The sequence below is a fragment of the Molossus molossus genome, unplaced genomic scaffold (genome assembly GCF_014108415.1).
Source record: "Molossus molossus isolate mMolMol1 unplaced genomic scaffold, mMolMol1.p scaffold_m16_p_8, whole genome shotgun sequence".
Taxonomy (NCBI): domain Eukaryota; kingdom Metazoa; phylum Chordata; class Mammalia; order Chiroptera; family Molossidae; genus Molossus; species Molossus molossus.
In genome coordinates this window covers 90,322,505-90,337,107 of record NW_023425402.1, presented here as the reverse complement: position 1 = coordinate 90,337,107, position 14,603 = coordinate 90,322,505, and the positions used below count along the sequence as shown (strand labels likewise).

General features: G+C 38.3%; 1 protein-coding gene across 2 annotated transcripts; it reads right to left on the bottom strand.

Annotated features, from left to right (window-relative positions):
- Window positions 1-1,378: 1,378 nt before the first annotated feature.
- Window positions 1,379-14,158, bottom strand: CCDC28A (coiled-coil domain containing 28A). Of its 2 annotated transcripts, XM_036249350.1 has the most exons (6): window positions 14,020-14,158; window positions 12,956-13,155; window positions 9,104-9,267; window positions 8,296-8,450; window positions 6,200-6,222; window positions 1,574-2,141 (listed from the first exon to the last, which is right to left on the bottom strand). In XM_036249350.1, exons 2-6 carry the CDS (start codon window positions 13,111-13,113, stop codon window positions 2,078-2,080), a joined length of 564 nt encoding a protein of 187 aa, XP_036105243.1. In that variant the 5' UTR covers window positions 13,114-13,155; window positions 14,020-14,158; the 3' UTR covers window positions 1,574-2,077. The 2 variants fall into 2 exon arrangements, with proteins under 2 accessions (XP_036105244.1, XP_036105243.1); XM_036249351.1 differs by lacking the exon at window positions 6,200-6,222 and having other exon boundaries at window positions 1,379-2,121.
- Window positions 14,159-14,603: the final 445 nt, after the last annotated feature.

Below are 14,603 nucleotides of genomic sequence, written 5' to 3'. Positions count from 1 at the left end.
ACCCAAAAGCACCCTTCCTAATTGGTTTCTAATGATTCTAGTCCAAGTGTCTTTAAATAGTTATTGTAAACCTTTAAGGTGTTTTCTGTGTAGAGGAATAGTTACCGCCAAGGAGATTCATAAGAGAACCGGTTGGAAAACCATATAAATAGTATGATCTAATTTTTGTAAATAAACAAATCTAAAAAGTCTGGAAGTTGGTTTGCCCTGGTAGTATTTTTTAAAAGTCGCCTGTAATTAAAATTTATCTGCAAGGAACATGCAACATCTATATAATAAATTTCATTCTCAGCCAGGCACCTCATGTCTTCCCATTGCCTCTAACGTGTAAGTTGTGTAAAAGGATACAAATTAGATAAGCTAAAATGCTGCTACCTGGGACCCACATGGAGTCTTGACACAAAGGACAAGTGAATAAACAAGGCCAGTCTGCTGTGGTCACTAATCCACAGGAAACAGCTTTTGCTTTACTCCATCTCAGGACCCATCCAAGAAAAACACGTCCTGTGGCAGTTTCCTTTTATTCCGTCAGACCCTGGAGTGCTGTTCTCCCTCCTCACACCCCTATTCTCTCAACCCAACAGAAACACTTCCCGGGTTGTATCTGATGTTCTAGTGATTTTCTCATTTTTAAAAGGGATATTAAAAAGGCCAATTCGATAAATTGATCAAAATTCTTTGAACTAAGAATCCCCCAAATAGGTCCTCACTCCCCACCCCCAGTGAAGTGCCCGTTCCTGTGGCCTGGAAACGAGGAGGCAGAAGGTGGAAGCCTCTTCTCTGTGGTGAAGGCAACTGAGCTCCATGAATCGAAAAGCAAAAAGTGACATATCCGCACAGTGGAATATGATTTGGCTGTAAAGAGAGATGAAGTACTGATACATGCTACAACATGAATGACCTTTAAAAACATTACACAGAGTAAGAGAAACCAGTCACAAAAGATTGTGTGTTGTATGATTCTATTTGTAGAGAATGTGCAGAATAGGCAAATACGGAGAATCGAAGCAGATTACTGGTTACCAACTGCGGGGGGGTTTGGAGGATGGGGAGTGACTGCTAAAGGGGTTCTTTTTGGGGTGATGAAGTAGATTATGGTGGTTGCACAACTCTGAATGTACTAAACACTGAATTGTACACTTGAAAATGATAAATTTTATGTACATGTATATGGATTATTTCAATCAAGCTGTTTGAAAAGGGTGGTGAGGCTAATGTTTGCTGACTGGTGTCAGCTATTGTGCTAAGCGTCTTAGTACACACTTTTTTACTTCCTCTAACAACCACTAGGAGTTGGTTATTAACCTCTTTTTCTAGATAAAAACAAAAATTAAACTCAGATAAACTGAGTCAACACAAAGCTAAGGAGCTGAAGGGGGATTCAAATCAAGGTCTAACTTTAAAGCCCACACTCTTCTCAGTACACCCCCGTTGAAACGTGCACAAGGTACAAAATCACCTTTCAAGAAAGATACAGAACCTCACATTTTATAGCAGTTTATTTTTGAGAATTGAACTCTTGTATTCTCAGATTGAAGACTATAGGTTTCTCCCAGACAGACAATAGAGACACATTTAAAACAATCACTTTATTAAAAATAGCAAATTTCACAGATATTTCACATTTTGTTACCACTGGCATTGGAAAACACACCGATGTGTGTACTGATTGTCGAACGTAAACTGAAGCTGGGCTGCCACAAAAGCCTGGGCATCATCAACTTAAATCAACAGTGGAATCACTTTGGTAAGCCCAGGAAGGGTACATCCCTCAGCCCCGTCAAACACATTTAGCACAATGAATTTCAAGTATAACCTCAGAAGGCAACAATAAGCGTAGCAGCACAACCTCTGTACCTCATTTCCTGATTAAGCCTTTGACAAGGCCTGGGCCTCCAGTTACGGTGAATTACAGCAGTCGGATTTACTAGAAGCAGTTATGTGAAAACAATCATTGCACTTGCACTTTAATGACTTGAACTCCTCACTGTGGAAGATGATTCTGCTACTGGATTCAGCTGGAAAAGTAAAGAATGCTGCTTTTCTTCAAACCACAGGGCAGCAACTGCATTTCATTTTAGCTGGTGGAAGCGTCAGAAGTGTTTGGAACATCCTGCGCATCTGTCAAATGGAGTTTCTGTCTGAATTCATGAGTTAAGAAGATTTTCATTCTATAATTAGTACTTGTTTTAAATTTCTGGCAATTACATTCAGGAGCTAAGAGACAGAGGGTATTAAAAAATATATGTTTAAAGGGAAAGTACCTATGTTGCTTTTGAGAAACTTAGAAGTGGTAAGACAATTTTTAAATGTAGTGAAGTAATTATACTATGCCCAGAATGTGAAGACTTTCAAAAAAAACACTGACTCAAGACTATGTTCTTTTAATGCACTTAGAATCATTTTCATGGTGAGGCATATATAAAAATTTACTGGATTAAAAAAATTCATTTAAGAAGACAACACCACTTTATCATCCTTGGGAAAACAATTTCTTTGTAAAGATCAAAAATGAAATAAAATCTTCATAGCTCTAAGACCTTTCCTATAATTCTGAATTATTCTTCAATTGGAAATAGATGGAATTCCTACATATATTAGTCACTTCTCATCACTGTCTTTCATTTTCCTCTTCCATCTATATGATCTACCTGCTACCTATTTTTCAAGGCCCAATTCAAGCAACGAGATGGATACATTGAGAATATGGATACACTGAGAACTAAATGACAACCAGCAATACATGGATGGGAGAGGTTGCCAAAACGTAGACATGAGCACCGCCATCAAAGACATTCGCATCCACTTGGAAGGCAGAGATTTAACACACAAAAATCAACAGATACTGTAAAAAAAGCAGAATGCTAGTTTGAGGTACAAACTAAATGCTTTATGGAAGTGGTCAGCTTCTGTGTTATTTGCTAAGTAGAAGGGGGAGGCCAGAGTAACTCTAGGTAGGAAGTACAACCTTGAGTAAAGGCATTAAGTAAGGTAAACATGAACATAATCTGCTCTTGGGCATCCGAGAACCAACTTGGTGGGAATAAAAAATATAACAGGATGTACAGATTGTGATCAAATTACTGAGAGTCCTTAAAAAGTCTGGCATGGTAAACATAACTTGGTAAGGAACAGGAATAGCAAGATGAAAGTGATGTTTTAGGAAGGATCATTTATTTAGTGACAACATCTAAAGTCTACAGCAGCACTGTCCAATAGAAATATAATGCAAACCAAGGATAAAATTTTTAAAATATATTTTATTTACACTAACATATCAAAAATTATTTCAATATGTCATTATAAAAATATTGAGATTCTTTTTTTTTTTTTTATCCTCACCCAAGGACATTTTTGCATTTATCTTCAGATAGAGTGGGGAGGCGGGGAGAAACATCAATGTGAGAGAGAAACATCGACTGGTCGCCACCCACACGACCCCAACAGGGGCTGGGGACAAACTGCAACTGAGGTACGTGCCCTCAGCGGGAACCAAACCTGGGACTCTCTGGTCCGCGGGGTGACGCTCTAACCGCTGAGCCAAACTGGCCAGGGCTTGAGATTCTTTATATTGTTTTTTCATACGAAATCTTTGCAAGCAGGTGTGCATATTAGACTCACAGCCCTTTCTAATCCAGATTAGCCACGTTTCGTGTACTCAGTGGCCACAGGGCTAGGGCTGCCATACTGCACAGTGCAGCTCTAGAACTGGAATAGAAATGTGAAAGGTTATGGAATCAGGTGAGGCAGGAGGAGATTGAAGGAAGAATAAAAGGCAGAAATAATGATGCCTGGCAACTAACCGTAATTAAGAAATGGCTAATAATTCCATGTCCATGTCCAGGCTCAATGGCAGAAAGGGCCATGACTGATTAGCAATCTGTGCTATGGTCATAGGGGGATTTTTAAATACGCTTGGAGACTGAAATAACTGAGGTACTGATGGCAGAGAATTAGGAGGGGAAAGTTGGAGTACAGAGAGAACATTTATTACAGACAGGAAAACGAGGGTGGCCAGATTTCACTCACGGTCGCACAGATGCCTACCATGGTTTGAAACAGAGCAATCCAAAGGCCGTGCTCTGACGTTATCTCACTGCCTTATTTAACTGTGGTGGTGGAATCGGTGACACAAAGAAGTCTGACTGTTTAACAAAAACTCAGGTCAGAGGACAGGAGATACTTAAGTGTCATAAACCTAGAAAGAATATAAAGCTTGGAACAAATATAAAGAACAAAGAACCAGGAACTACTTCTAAGAAAAGCCCCCTGATTAATTCATATTTGAGTCTTAAAAGATGATGACAATGATACTTTACATTAATATCTCCCCACAGTTTATGTGGCTTCTCAAATTTTTCTGAAAATGGGGAGTATAACACTGCCTACTTTCAAGGGTAGGCCCAAATAAGTTACTGTGTGCTAAATCTTTCAGATAATACTTGGCAAATTGTAAATATTCAATAAAAATTAGTTATTGTTATTACTAGCTTTGACTATGTCTTCCTATTTTTTCATTGTTACTATAAAAATCAGCAATTAATAACAGTATATGTTATAGTAACAACAGTAATTTACATATATATGTAAGTATACATGCACATTTTTTTTTGTTAATTCTCACCCGAGAATATTTTTTCCATTGCTATTTAGAGATAGTGGATGGGAGGGAGGGAGAGGGAGAGAAAGAGAAACATCAATGTGAGAGAGACACATCGATTGGTTACACCTCTCGTAACCAGTCCTGGGCCCGGGATTGAACCTGCAACCTAGGTACATGCCCTTGACTGAAAATTGAACCCAAGACCCAAGACCCTTCAGTACACCATTGCTTGAACCACTGAGGCACACTGGCCAGGGCTATATATACATTTTATATATGTAATGTGGTTTGGAAAATTTTACATACACATCATTACATGTACAAATCACCGTATATTATAGAGGACACTGAGATGTTAACCAATATGCCCAAAGTTACATTACATGGAACCAAATGTCAAAAATTAAATCTCTTGCCCTGGCCGGTTTGGCTCAGCGGTTAGAGCATCGGCCTGCGGTCCGGAAAGACCCGGGTTCAGTTCCCGCTAAGGGCACGTACTTCGGTTGCAGTTTGTCCCCGGCCCTGGTTGGTCGTGCGGGAAGGGACACTCGATGTGTCCCTTCACTTCGATGTTTCTCTCTCTCTCTCTCTTCCTCTCTCCCCACCCCACTCTATCTGTAAAAAAATGGAAAAATAGCCTAGGGTGAGGATAAAAAAAAAAAATTAAATCTCTTGACTCTACAGTATCCTTTCTAGTATTTCATTTTTAGTTCAAAGGGAATGTCTTACCTCTCAAATAAAATTATTTTATAGGTAGGATCATTTCTTACTGTTCTTATGTACATCACATTGTGACTGTCACTATATAAAAAAAAAAATACATCTTGAAAAGTTCCTGAATTGCTCTACATTGAAATGTCAAAACCTGAATATTTTACATGTACCTTGGTGATTTCCTTTAAGTGATCTTATAATACACTCTGTACACTTAATTATGAAAAAGTCATTTCACAGGTCATATAAATATCCCTTGAATGTCTAGCTTTCAATTTTATGCATTTAAAATATCCTATGTAATGCCCGGCTGGTGTGACTCAGTGGATAGAGTGCCATCCCATGGACTGAGCAGTCCCAGTACGATTCCCAGTCAGGGCACATGCCCAGGTTGCAGGCTCAAACCCCAGTGGGGGCGTGCAGGAGGCAGCCAATTGATGTTTCTCTCGCACATCGATGTTTCTCTCTCTCTCTCTCTCTAATAAAGAAAAGCAACAAAAAAAACATTTAAAATATTCTATGTAGTAATATTACATTAAGCATAGCATATTGAGTTATACGACTGCCATTTAGCCTCAGAATCTATGATTCAAAATAATTTATATGACAAACTAGCCTAATCCTCAATTCTCTTAAAATTTTTTAATTTGTTTTAAAAATACAGAAACAATACAAAGTAAAGCAGAACAAACCAGAAACAAACAAAATAACTAGAAAATTCCATTTGGAAACCAAAGGGGAAGAGAGATGGCCCTACTAAATGACAGTGGGTACCTTTGCTCACTCTGTCTAAACATCACATCTTTCTAAAATATGATCAGGACTATTCGCCAGAAATTATAATTTGGAGACTTTTCACTGTTGATATTAGGCAAAGGATACATGGAAGAATTCAATTCTTCTAACTGTAACACAAAGAAACACATTTAATTTTAATTTTTATAACATAAATATAATAAATATCATAATTAAACACTTTATTTATTTATTTTTATCCTCACCTGAGGATATTTTTCCATGTTTTGTTCAGATAGACTGGGAGGGATAGAGAGAAAGAGAGAGAGAGAGAGAAACATTGATGTGAAAAGGACACATAGAGTGGCTGCCACCTGCACAACCCAACCAGGGCCGGGGACAAACTGCAACCGAGGTACGTGCCCTTAGCGGGAACCGAACCCGGGTCTCTCCGAACCACAGGCTGACGCTCTAACCGCTGAGCCTAACCGGCCAGGACATAACTAAACACATTAAAATAAATTATTTTTCACTTAAGCTTTCTTTATATGAAAAAGCAAAATATTAAAGAAAAACTTTTCAATAATTTCCGCACTGAAAAATTCACTTATGTAAAATAATTATAAAGTAGTTTTAGTATTTATTAAATAAGAATATGTGAAGAAAATTAAGTCAGATGATAAAAACTGGAATTTTCTAAGTATGCTTAAAATCATGCATAATCATAATCTTCTCTAAAAATAGTTTTAAAAGAAAAAAATTGTCTTTTGAATAATCAAAATCTTTAAAACCTTTACGGATTACAAAAAGATTTCACGTGACATTCAGTTTTCGGTATGAGGTAGAATTAATCACCCTCAGAGAGAAAAACCTGAGTTACAGAAATGTTCAATTGCTCAGTCACAGATGCAGATCCTGGGCTAAACAAAGGCTTTCTGGTTTCAAATTGGGTGGTATTTTCAGCATACCACAGTCATTCTCCTAAGTGTACTATAAAATTAAGCTTATATTTGTTAAGAGGAACTGGTAAAAGGAAATAGTTGCAACACTGAACAAAGTAGACTTGAAATAAAAAGTATAGACATGAAATTTTAAAGTATGGGCATGCAACTTCCCCTCACATTTACGAATTCAAAAGACAGAAAAACAAATAGAATGTCATCGGTGACTATGGAAGCTATTCTGAAACTCAAGTACAGTGAATAAACATTTTTATTTATTTTTGTCCCAAAAAATATTTAGAGAGGCAAATTTAGTTTATACTTCGCAGTAGATTCCTAAGTGGTGTTATGAGGCTGAATTATGTCTTCCCAAAATTCAAATTTGAGTGCTACCCTCTAGTACCTTAGAATGTGACAGGAATTGGAGAAAGGGTCTTTAAAGGGGTAATCAAGTTAAAATGAGGTTATTAGGGTGGGCCCTAATCCAACATGACAAGAAGAGGAAATCTGGACACAAGCACCCATGCAGAGAGGCAGAATGTCACGTGAACACAAAGATGGCCACCTACAAGCCAAAGAAAGAGGCCGCAGAAAAAACCACCCTGCCAACACTGTATCTTCAACTTTTAGCCTCCAGAACTGTGGAAAAAAAAATCTCTGTAGTTCAAGCCACCCAGCCTATAGCGCTTTGTTATGGCAACTCCAGCAAGCTAGTACACATGGAAATGTAAAAAACTGCTATAAATAATAAATGTAGTTCTGTATTTAAAACTAAGTACCCACCCTAAATAAAGAATGCAATATGCATTAATCGTGAGGATTTTTTGACATACTACCTTCTACATCTTAAGATCTTATCATATATGCACAGAAGCTAATATTTCACTTGAAGATCGCCCAGGATTCTCAGAATGTATGCATAATTTCTTTGGACTATATTTAAAAAAAAAAAAAAAAGAGTAAAATACAACATGGATGAAACCTGAAAACATTACACTAAATGAAAGAATCCCAACAAAAAGCCACATGTTGTATGATTCACTCGTATGAAATGTCCAGAATAGGTAAATTCATAGAGATAGGAAGTAGATGAGTGGTTGCTAGGGGATTCGTGGAGGGAGAACTGAGAGTTAGAGGGTTTCTTTTTTGGAGTGATGAAATGTTCTGAAATTAGAGGTGATGTCTGCACAACACTGTGAATACTAAAAACTACTGCACTGTATTCTTCAAAATAGTTAAAACAGTAAATTTTACCTCAATAAAAATATTAAGAAAAGAATAAAGCAAAAGAACTATACTCACGTCAGACAGAAGCCTATCCAGATTAGAGTCACTAGCTGTTTTCCTCTTATCCTCGGGCAGTTCCTCTAACTCCCCATAGAGCTCCAAATTCAGGCGAGCTAATTTCTCCTGCATTCCCCGAACATGTTCCATTTGTTCAATGGAACATTCATTTCCTGAGGGGACATTCCAGAACATAAATAAAGATGAAGTCAGTTCAAACTAACTGTCTTGAGGAAATGCTCTTGAACTCTAGGTGCTACAAAAGAAATTGATTGTCTTCCATTGTAAATGACTTTGTTAATGACTGCCTATTTTGGGGATATAAAAAAATCAAATTTCTGACCAGGAAAACAGTGACAATCTAATAAATGACCATGGGCACTAAACAAATCAGATAGGAAAGATTTAAAAAAATTATCTCTTAGGTATAATCATCTCCAATTTGACAACTGTCATTTGAATCAAATGATCCAAATTTTATAATAATCTCAATGAAATTAAGAGTCATACAAAGACTTCAACCACAAATCCTTTACCAATCAATTATATATTCCTCCTTGAAGAAAAATATATGAAAATATTCATGAAACATGTAGAATGTTATGAAGAATGAGAAATACAACATAATATTTTTCAGTTGTATACACAGTAGTACAACTTAATTGATAAATGAAATCTATGATGATTGTATTTTATGCCTCTGGACTCTTTTTTTTTTTAACAAAAAAAAAATGACACTTTTAAAAGGAATAACAAAATACACGTAGACAATAGGATATAAACATATTGAAAAAGAAAATGGTAAATACAGACATCTGTTGCTTACCGAATGCTTGAAGTTTTCCAGAGTGGAAATCATTCAAAAGGCTGAGAAGCCCCTTCTCCATCTCCTGAACATCTGAGACATCAGTGAGAAAGGAATGCTGAATTGGAGTTGACTGAGTACCTTTTCCTTCTCCACCCTGAGGTTTCGTCTTTTCTTTCATCACTCTGCAAATAAGATGCAATTAAAAAACTAATTGCATATAACTGTCTTTAAAAAGAGATGATGCCCAGTGGTGTGGCTCAGTGGATTGAACATCGTCGTATGGACTGAGAGGTCCCGGTTCGATTCCTGGTCAGGGCGCATGCCCACGTTTCGGGCTTGATCCCAGTAGAGGATGTGCAGGAGGCAGCCAATCACTGTTTCTATCTCTCTCTCCCTCCCTCTCTCTCTAAAAAAAAAAAAATCAGTAAAAATTTAAAATAAAATTTAAAAAAATAAGAGATGATTATTTTCAGATTGTTCTAGGTTAAGCAAAATCTGTGAATTAAATGGAATTTCCCTTAAAAACAAGAAATCAGAGCAAATTCAATACTAAATAAACCCAGTAATTTCAAGCCAGAAACTAAAAGCACAGGTTGTGAAAAATCTCAAACAAATGTATAAAGCATAACTACTAAGGTATATGAAAAGTTTGGTTAATACATTTATATAATATGCTAATTCTTTAGACTATAAAAAACTGAAAACAAAATTAATACTTTTTACTATCCTATGTTTCATATTTTTTAATTGATTTTTTTTAAGAGAGGGAGGAAGGGGGAGAGAGAGAGAGAAACATCAATGTGAGAGAGACACATGGATTGGTTGCCTCCCCTATATGCCCTGACAGGTGATCAAACCCACAACCTAGGTATGTTCCCTGACCAGGAATCAAACCCGCAAACTTTTGGTTACGGGAAGATGCTCTAACCAACTGAGCAACACTGGCCAGGGTCCTATGTTTCCTATTTTATTTCTCAGTAAAACATATACACCTTTCCCTTCCCTTTACCCTATTTGTTTTTTGAACTATCAGTCATTCATCAAGTGGTTATGGAGTCCCTATTCTGTAGCTGACACCATGCCAGATACTGGATAGATAAGATGCATACAACATCTATCATTGCACAATAGAGTGCCCAGTCTAAGGAGAAAGGAAGACATATAAATTAATAATCACTATATGATGGAGTGCTGAAATGTGTTATTAACCTTGACTCCTCCACCTTCCTAAAGCCCCACATGCAGTCATGAAGTCCTGTTGATTATAACTATAGATATATCTCTACTCCTTCTAGTTCTCTCTTCTCCACTACCACTACCCTATCTCTTGACAGAACTACTCTAACACCTTCCCACTGGTCTTCCTGTCCCTCTGTGTTGTCTCTGATCCCCCTCTGAAGCCTCCACACAGAGCAGCCAAGTCAATTTTTTAAAAAGTAAAGTCAGATCATATAAATTGCTCAATTCAAACCCTTCAGTAGCTTTGCACTGCCTGCTGGATAAAGCCCAATATTCGTAAGAAACCTCTCCTCTCCTCTCTATCTATGCTCTAGACCTTCTGAATCTCTTTGCTTCTTAGAATTCTATTCTCTTATGTAACTACACGCTAATCTCGAAATTAGCATCCTTCTTCTTACTGCTATCTTTGTCAGGCTACCTCCCACACATCCTTCAAGTCTCAGTTTAAATGCTATTTCCTCAGGAAAGCCTTTTTAAAACCTTTAAACTAGATTAGTTCTTATTACATATAGGTAGCATATACCAGGCTCTCCAACACCTGAGTGATGGTGCTATGCACACCATGATATGGGAACAGAGAAAGAGCAGTTCACTCAACCGAGGGGCAGCCAGAGAAAACTTTTTAAACATGATATGTGAGTGAAGCCTTAGAGAATAAGTAGTCTGCCTGGCCCATATGGTTCCATGGTTGAGCACTGACCCATGCACCAAGAGGTCGCCCATTCAATTCCCAGTCAGGGCACATGCCCAGGTTGTGGGCCAAATCCCCAGTGGGGGTCATGCAGGAGGCAGCCAATCGATGTTCTCTCTCATCGATGTTTCTATCTCTCTCTCTCCCTCTCCCTTCCTCCCTCTCTAAAATCAATAAAGGAAAAAAAAAGAATAAGTAGTTCACCAGGCAAAAAAGGAAGAAGGGGCTAGATATTATCTGTATAACCCCAACATATACCACAGATCCTGACGTACACATATTATTCAGCACTCAACTAATTTCTTTGTAATGTTGCATGAAGGCATCTTTTCCACAACTGTACTCACCACAATAGGCTGTATGGTGGGTGCAGGGGAAGGGGTAGCAAGTAAGAAACTAATACTTTTAACAAGAAATCAACCTAGAACCAATAGACTGTTGACAGTAGGTTAGTAACAGCTCTTCACAAAGCAAGATCTGTATCTTACATACATATTAGGTTTAATATTATTATTTAGTACCTTGCTACTCAAAGTACTAAGACCCATAGCATCAACGTCACCTGTGAGCTTACTAGAAACGCTTATCTGAGTCCCTATTCCAGACTAACTGATTTGGAATCTGCATTTTAAACAGCTCCCAGGGATCCAATGCACATTAAAATTTGAGATAAATCACTATAGACCATAAGGTTTTAGTACAGCAAATACATATCTTACTTTCACATTCAAAATTTTATCCAAAAAGGAAAATGAAAACCTGTTCATTTCCACTTCAGTGTTTTTGATCATGTCACTCTGTCTCATTTTATATTAAAATAACTCAACAATAAAAAAGCACCCACTGAAATTATACCAGGTGCAAAACACACTGTAAATACTAAGTGATATGTACATGAGGATTATCAAGATAGTCCCTGTCCTCTAGAGCCTAGATTTCAGAGGAGGGTAGAGAAATAAAAGTACAAGGTAGAAAATGACAATGAGATATAAATAAACTGCTATAATAATTTATAAAAAGGAGTGGTTATCTTAAAATCTCTTGACTTTCTTTTTCCACCAACCATAACCATATTCAAAATTTGACTCTAAATTAAACTCCTCCAAGAGGAAAACCCCTTTCCAATTGATAACTTATTCAAAGGAAACCTGTATTGGAATGTTCCTTTCCAGTGTCTTTGGCTATGTCCCTTCTGTTTCCTCAGAGTGTGAGACCATCATCAAGGCAAGAATCTCATCTTTTCTTTTGTGGAAACCCAATGGCTACTGAGTACTACAAGCATTACCTCCTTAACTGACTCTCCACGAATGTGCTGGCAATTGGAAGTAAGTTTATTTAATCATTATTAGAAAAAAAAATACTATAAAATATTCGCACATAGGCAACAGTAATCTATAACACTTTTAAATGTGTCACCACTCTTGTTTCCTTTAAAGCCTGAAGATAAATGATGTTCACCAAATATTAATGATTACTTCTAGGTGGTGACATTTTAGTGTTTTAAATTTCTGCTCTGAATTCTTCCTGTGTTCAATTTTTTTACAATACATACAAATCATTTCTACAAAAACAATGAAACCACACTTCTTAAAAAATAAAAGCTACTAATGCACAAACACTCATTTCAGTTAAAACAAAAAGGATATCTCAGTGGGGTATCCTTTATCCCACTTCTAGCTAGCTCATCAACTTTGTCTACAAGCTTTCTTGCTTTGTTTATTTTAATATGAGACCAAGTAAGGACCTTCAAACCCATCATTTACTTTGTACTTTCTAATCTCTATACATACACTTTAACCTTCATACTTTTTTTTAAATCGCATATAATATGTGCCTCAATAGTTTAAAAAGTCAAGAGAAAAAATATTTTAAGACTTACAGGATTTGGTATTTACTTGGATAGCATTTTGCTGTGATAATATGAAAGGAAAAAAAATCACCTTTTTAACTTTGGTCGCTGAGAGGTTGACTGTGACGAAGGATTTGAAAACCCTGTGCTTTTACTAACTGGAATGGCATTTTTTTTGGCATTAACAACCTGAGTAGAGTGGGCACTAAAAGACTTAGGACTCCTCCGCTTCACTTTCCGTTCTTCCATTGTTTCAAGTTCCTTACTGCACCCAGGCCAGCTTCTTATGACCTAAGGAAATACAGCAAAATTATACATGTATGCTGTAATATGCCAAAATGAAAGAGGTTCAAATACCCACTACATAGACTGGAAGAAGATTAAGAAATTCAGAGGTTGTTAGAGAAAGTAAGACTAAGGGTGCCTTAAATTAATCTACTGTACTCGTACGCCCCAAGACAAATCGTCAGACAAAATTTTTTTCACCATTTTCTTATTCATTTATTCCACAAATATTAATTCTCTTCCAGTTTCCTGGCACTATTCTAGGCATTGGGGAGATGGCAGTGAACAAGTCCTGCCCTCCAAAAATGTACATTATTTGAATGGGAACAATACATACAAAATAAACAAAACAGCCACATGATATTCCCAGCCTGACTCAAGCTTCAGGTGGCCTTTGGGTCTTCCTTCTAAAATATATTCTGAGGAGGGCCAACTAGATACATATAAATATACTGACCTTTGAATTTAATGCTAATACACATTTGTTAATACCTGAAAAAGAAAAAAACTTAGGAATCAAAGCAGTACAAAGAAACCAATTGTGGTCTAAACTAAGATGTTCTGAGGGGCTTGAAATTTATCCGTTTGGGAAAGGTAACATCTCTCACAAGAGCACTGAAACCCTTCTTGTACACCAAGAAGCCAGGAACCATTAAGAAAAGTCCTTCATAAGCGGCTCCTACTTTCCCCACTGGCTTTGAGATCAGGAACCCACAGCTTCCAAGCAGGACCACTAGGAGTCCCTCCTGACTTCACCTCACTCGGCTTCCCGGAACTGCCGACCCTTCGCCGCCGGGAATCCAGCAGTGCCAGTGGATGATGCGAAGGGCCTAAAGGGGGACATTGCGGGGTGCCTTCGCTTCTTCATACCTGAGGAAGGAGGGGATCGGGTCCTCTTCCTCAATCTGCAAAGACCCTGGAGCCTCCGAAGCCACCGATGCAGCTGCACGCCCCGAAGCTACTGCGGCACTTTGAGCCGGGGACACATCCTGGACCCCGCACCGCCACAGCGCCCTTTGTTTACGGAAGTAACGTAAGGGGGTGGAGCCTCCGCGCCCAAGGCGGGAGCCACGCCTCTTTCTGCTGCACCAATCCCGTGCCGGTCTCCGCTCAGGACACGGTATTGCTTCACGTGGTCTGCTCTCAGCCACACCTTCGGCGGTCGTGGAAAGAGGGACCCACAGCCGGGTCTTCATTTTGGGTTCTGTGGCCCTAAAGCAGGGAAGGATAGGGGGTGGCGGTGGAGGCAAGAACAAGAAATATAGGAACCTTTCCGGAAGCTGCCCCGCCCCCTCGGTGAGTGGCAGCCTTTACGCACCACAATTCCCAGCGTGCTATTTGAGTGGGCCCGGGGGCGGAGCCAGCACGTCGCTATAGCAACCATTCCGGATTGTTTCCGACGCGCCGCCGGGACTTGGCAAAAGAGACCGATCTGGGTTTGAAAGGCAGCGTGA

What these genes read in the sequence shown, in the direction of transcription:
- CCDC28A (XM_036249350.1), bottom strand. Translation starts at nt 13,113, where the DNA reads ATGGAAGAACGGAAAGTGAAGCGGAGGAGTCCTAAGTCTTTTAGTGCC. An exon ending in CAGCGACCAAAGTTAAAAAG is followed by an intron (nt 9,268 to 12,955) that starts GTGATTTTTTTT and finishes TCTTATTTGCAG; the next exon opens with AGTGATGAAAGAAAAGACGA. An exon ending in TGGATAGGCTTCTGTCTGAC is followed by an intron (nt 6,223 to 8,295) that starts GTGAGTATAGTT and finishes TTTGTGTTACAG; the next exon opens with TTAGAAGAATTGAATTCTTC.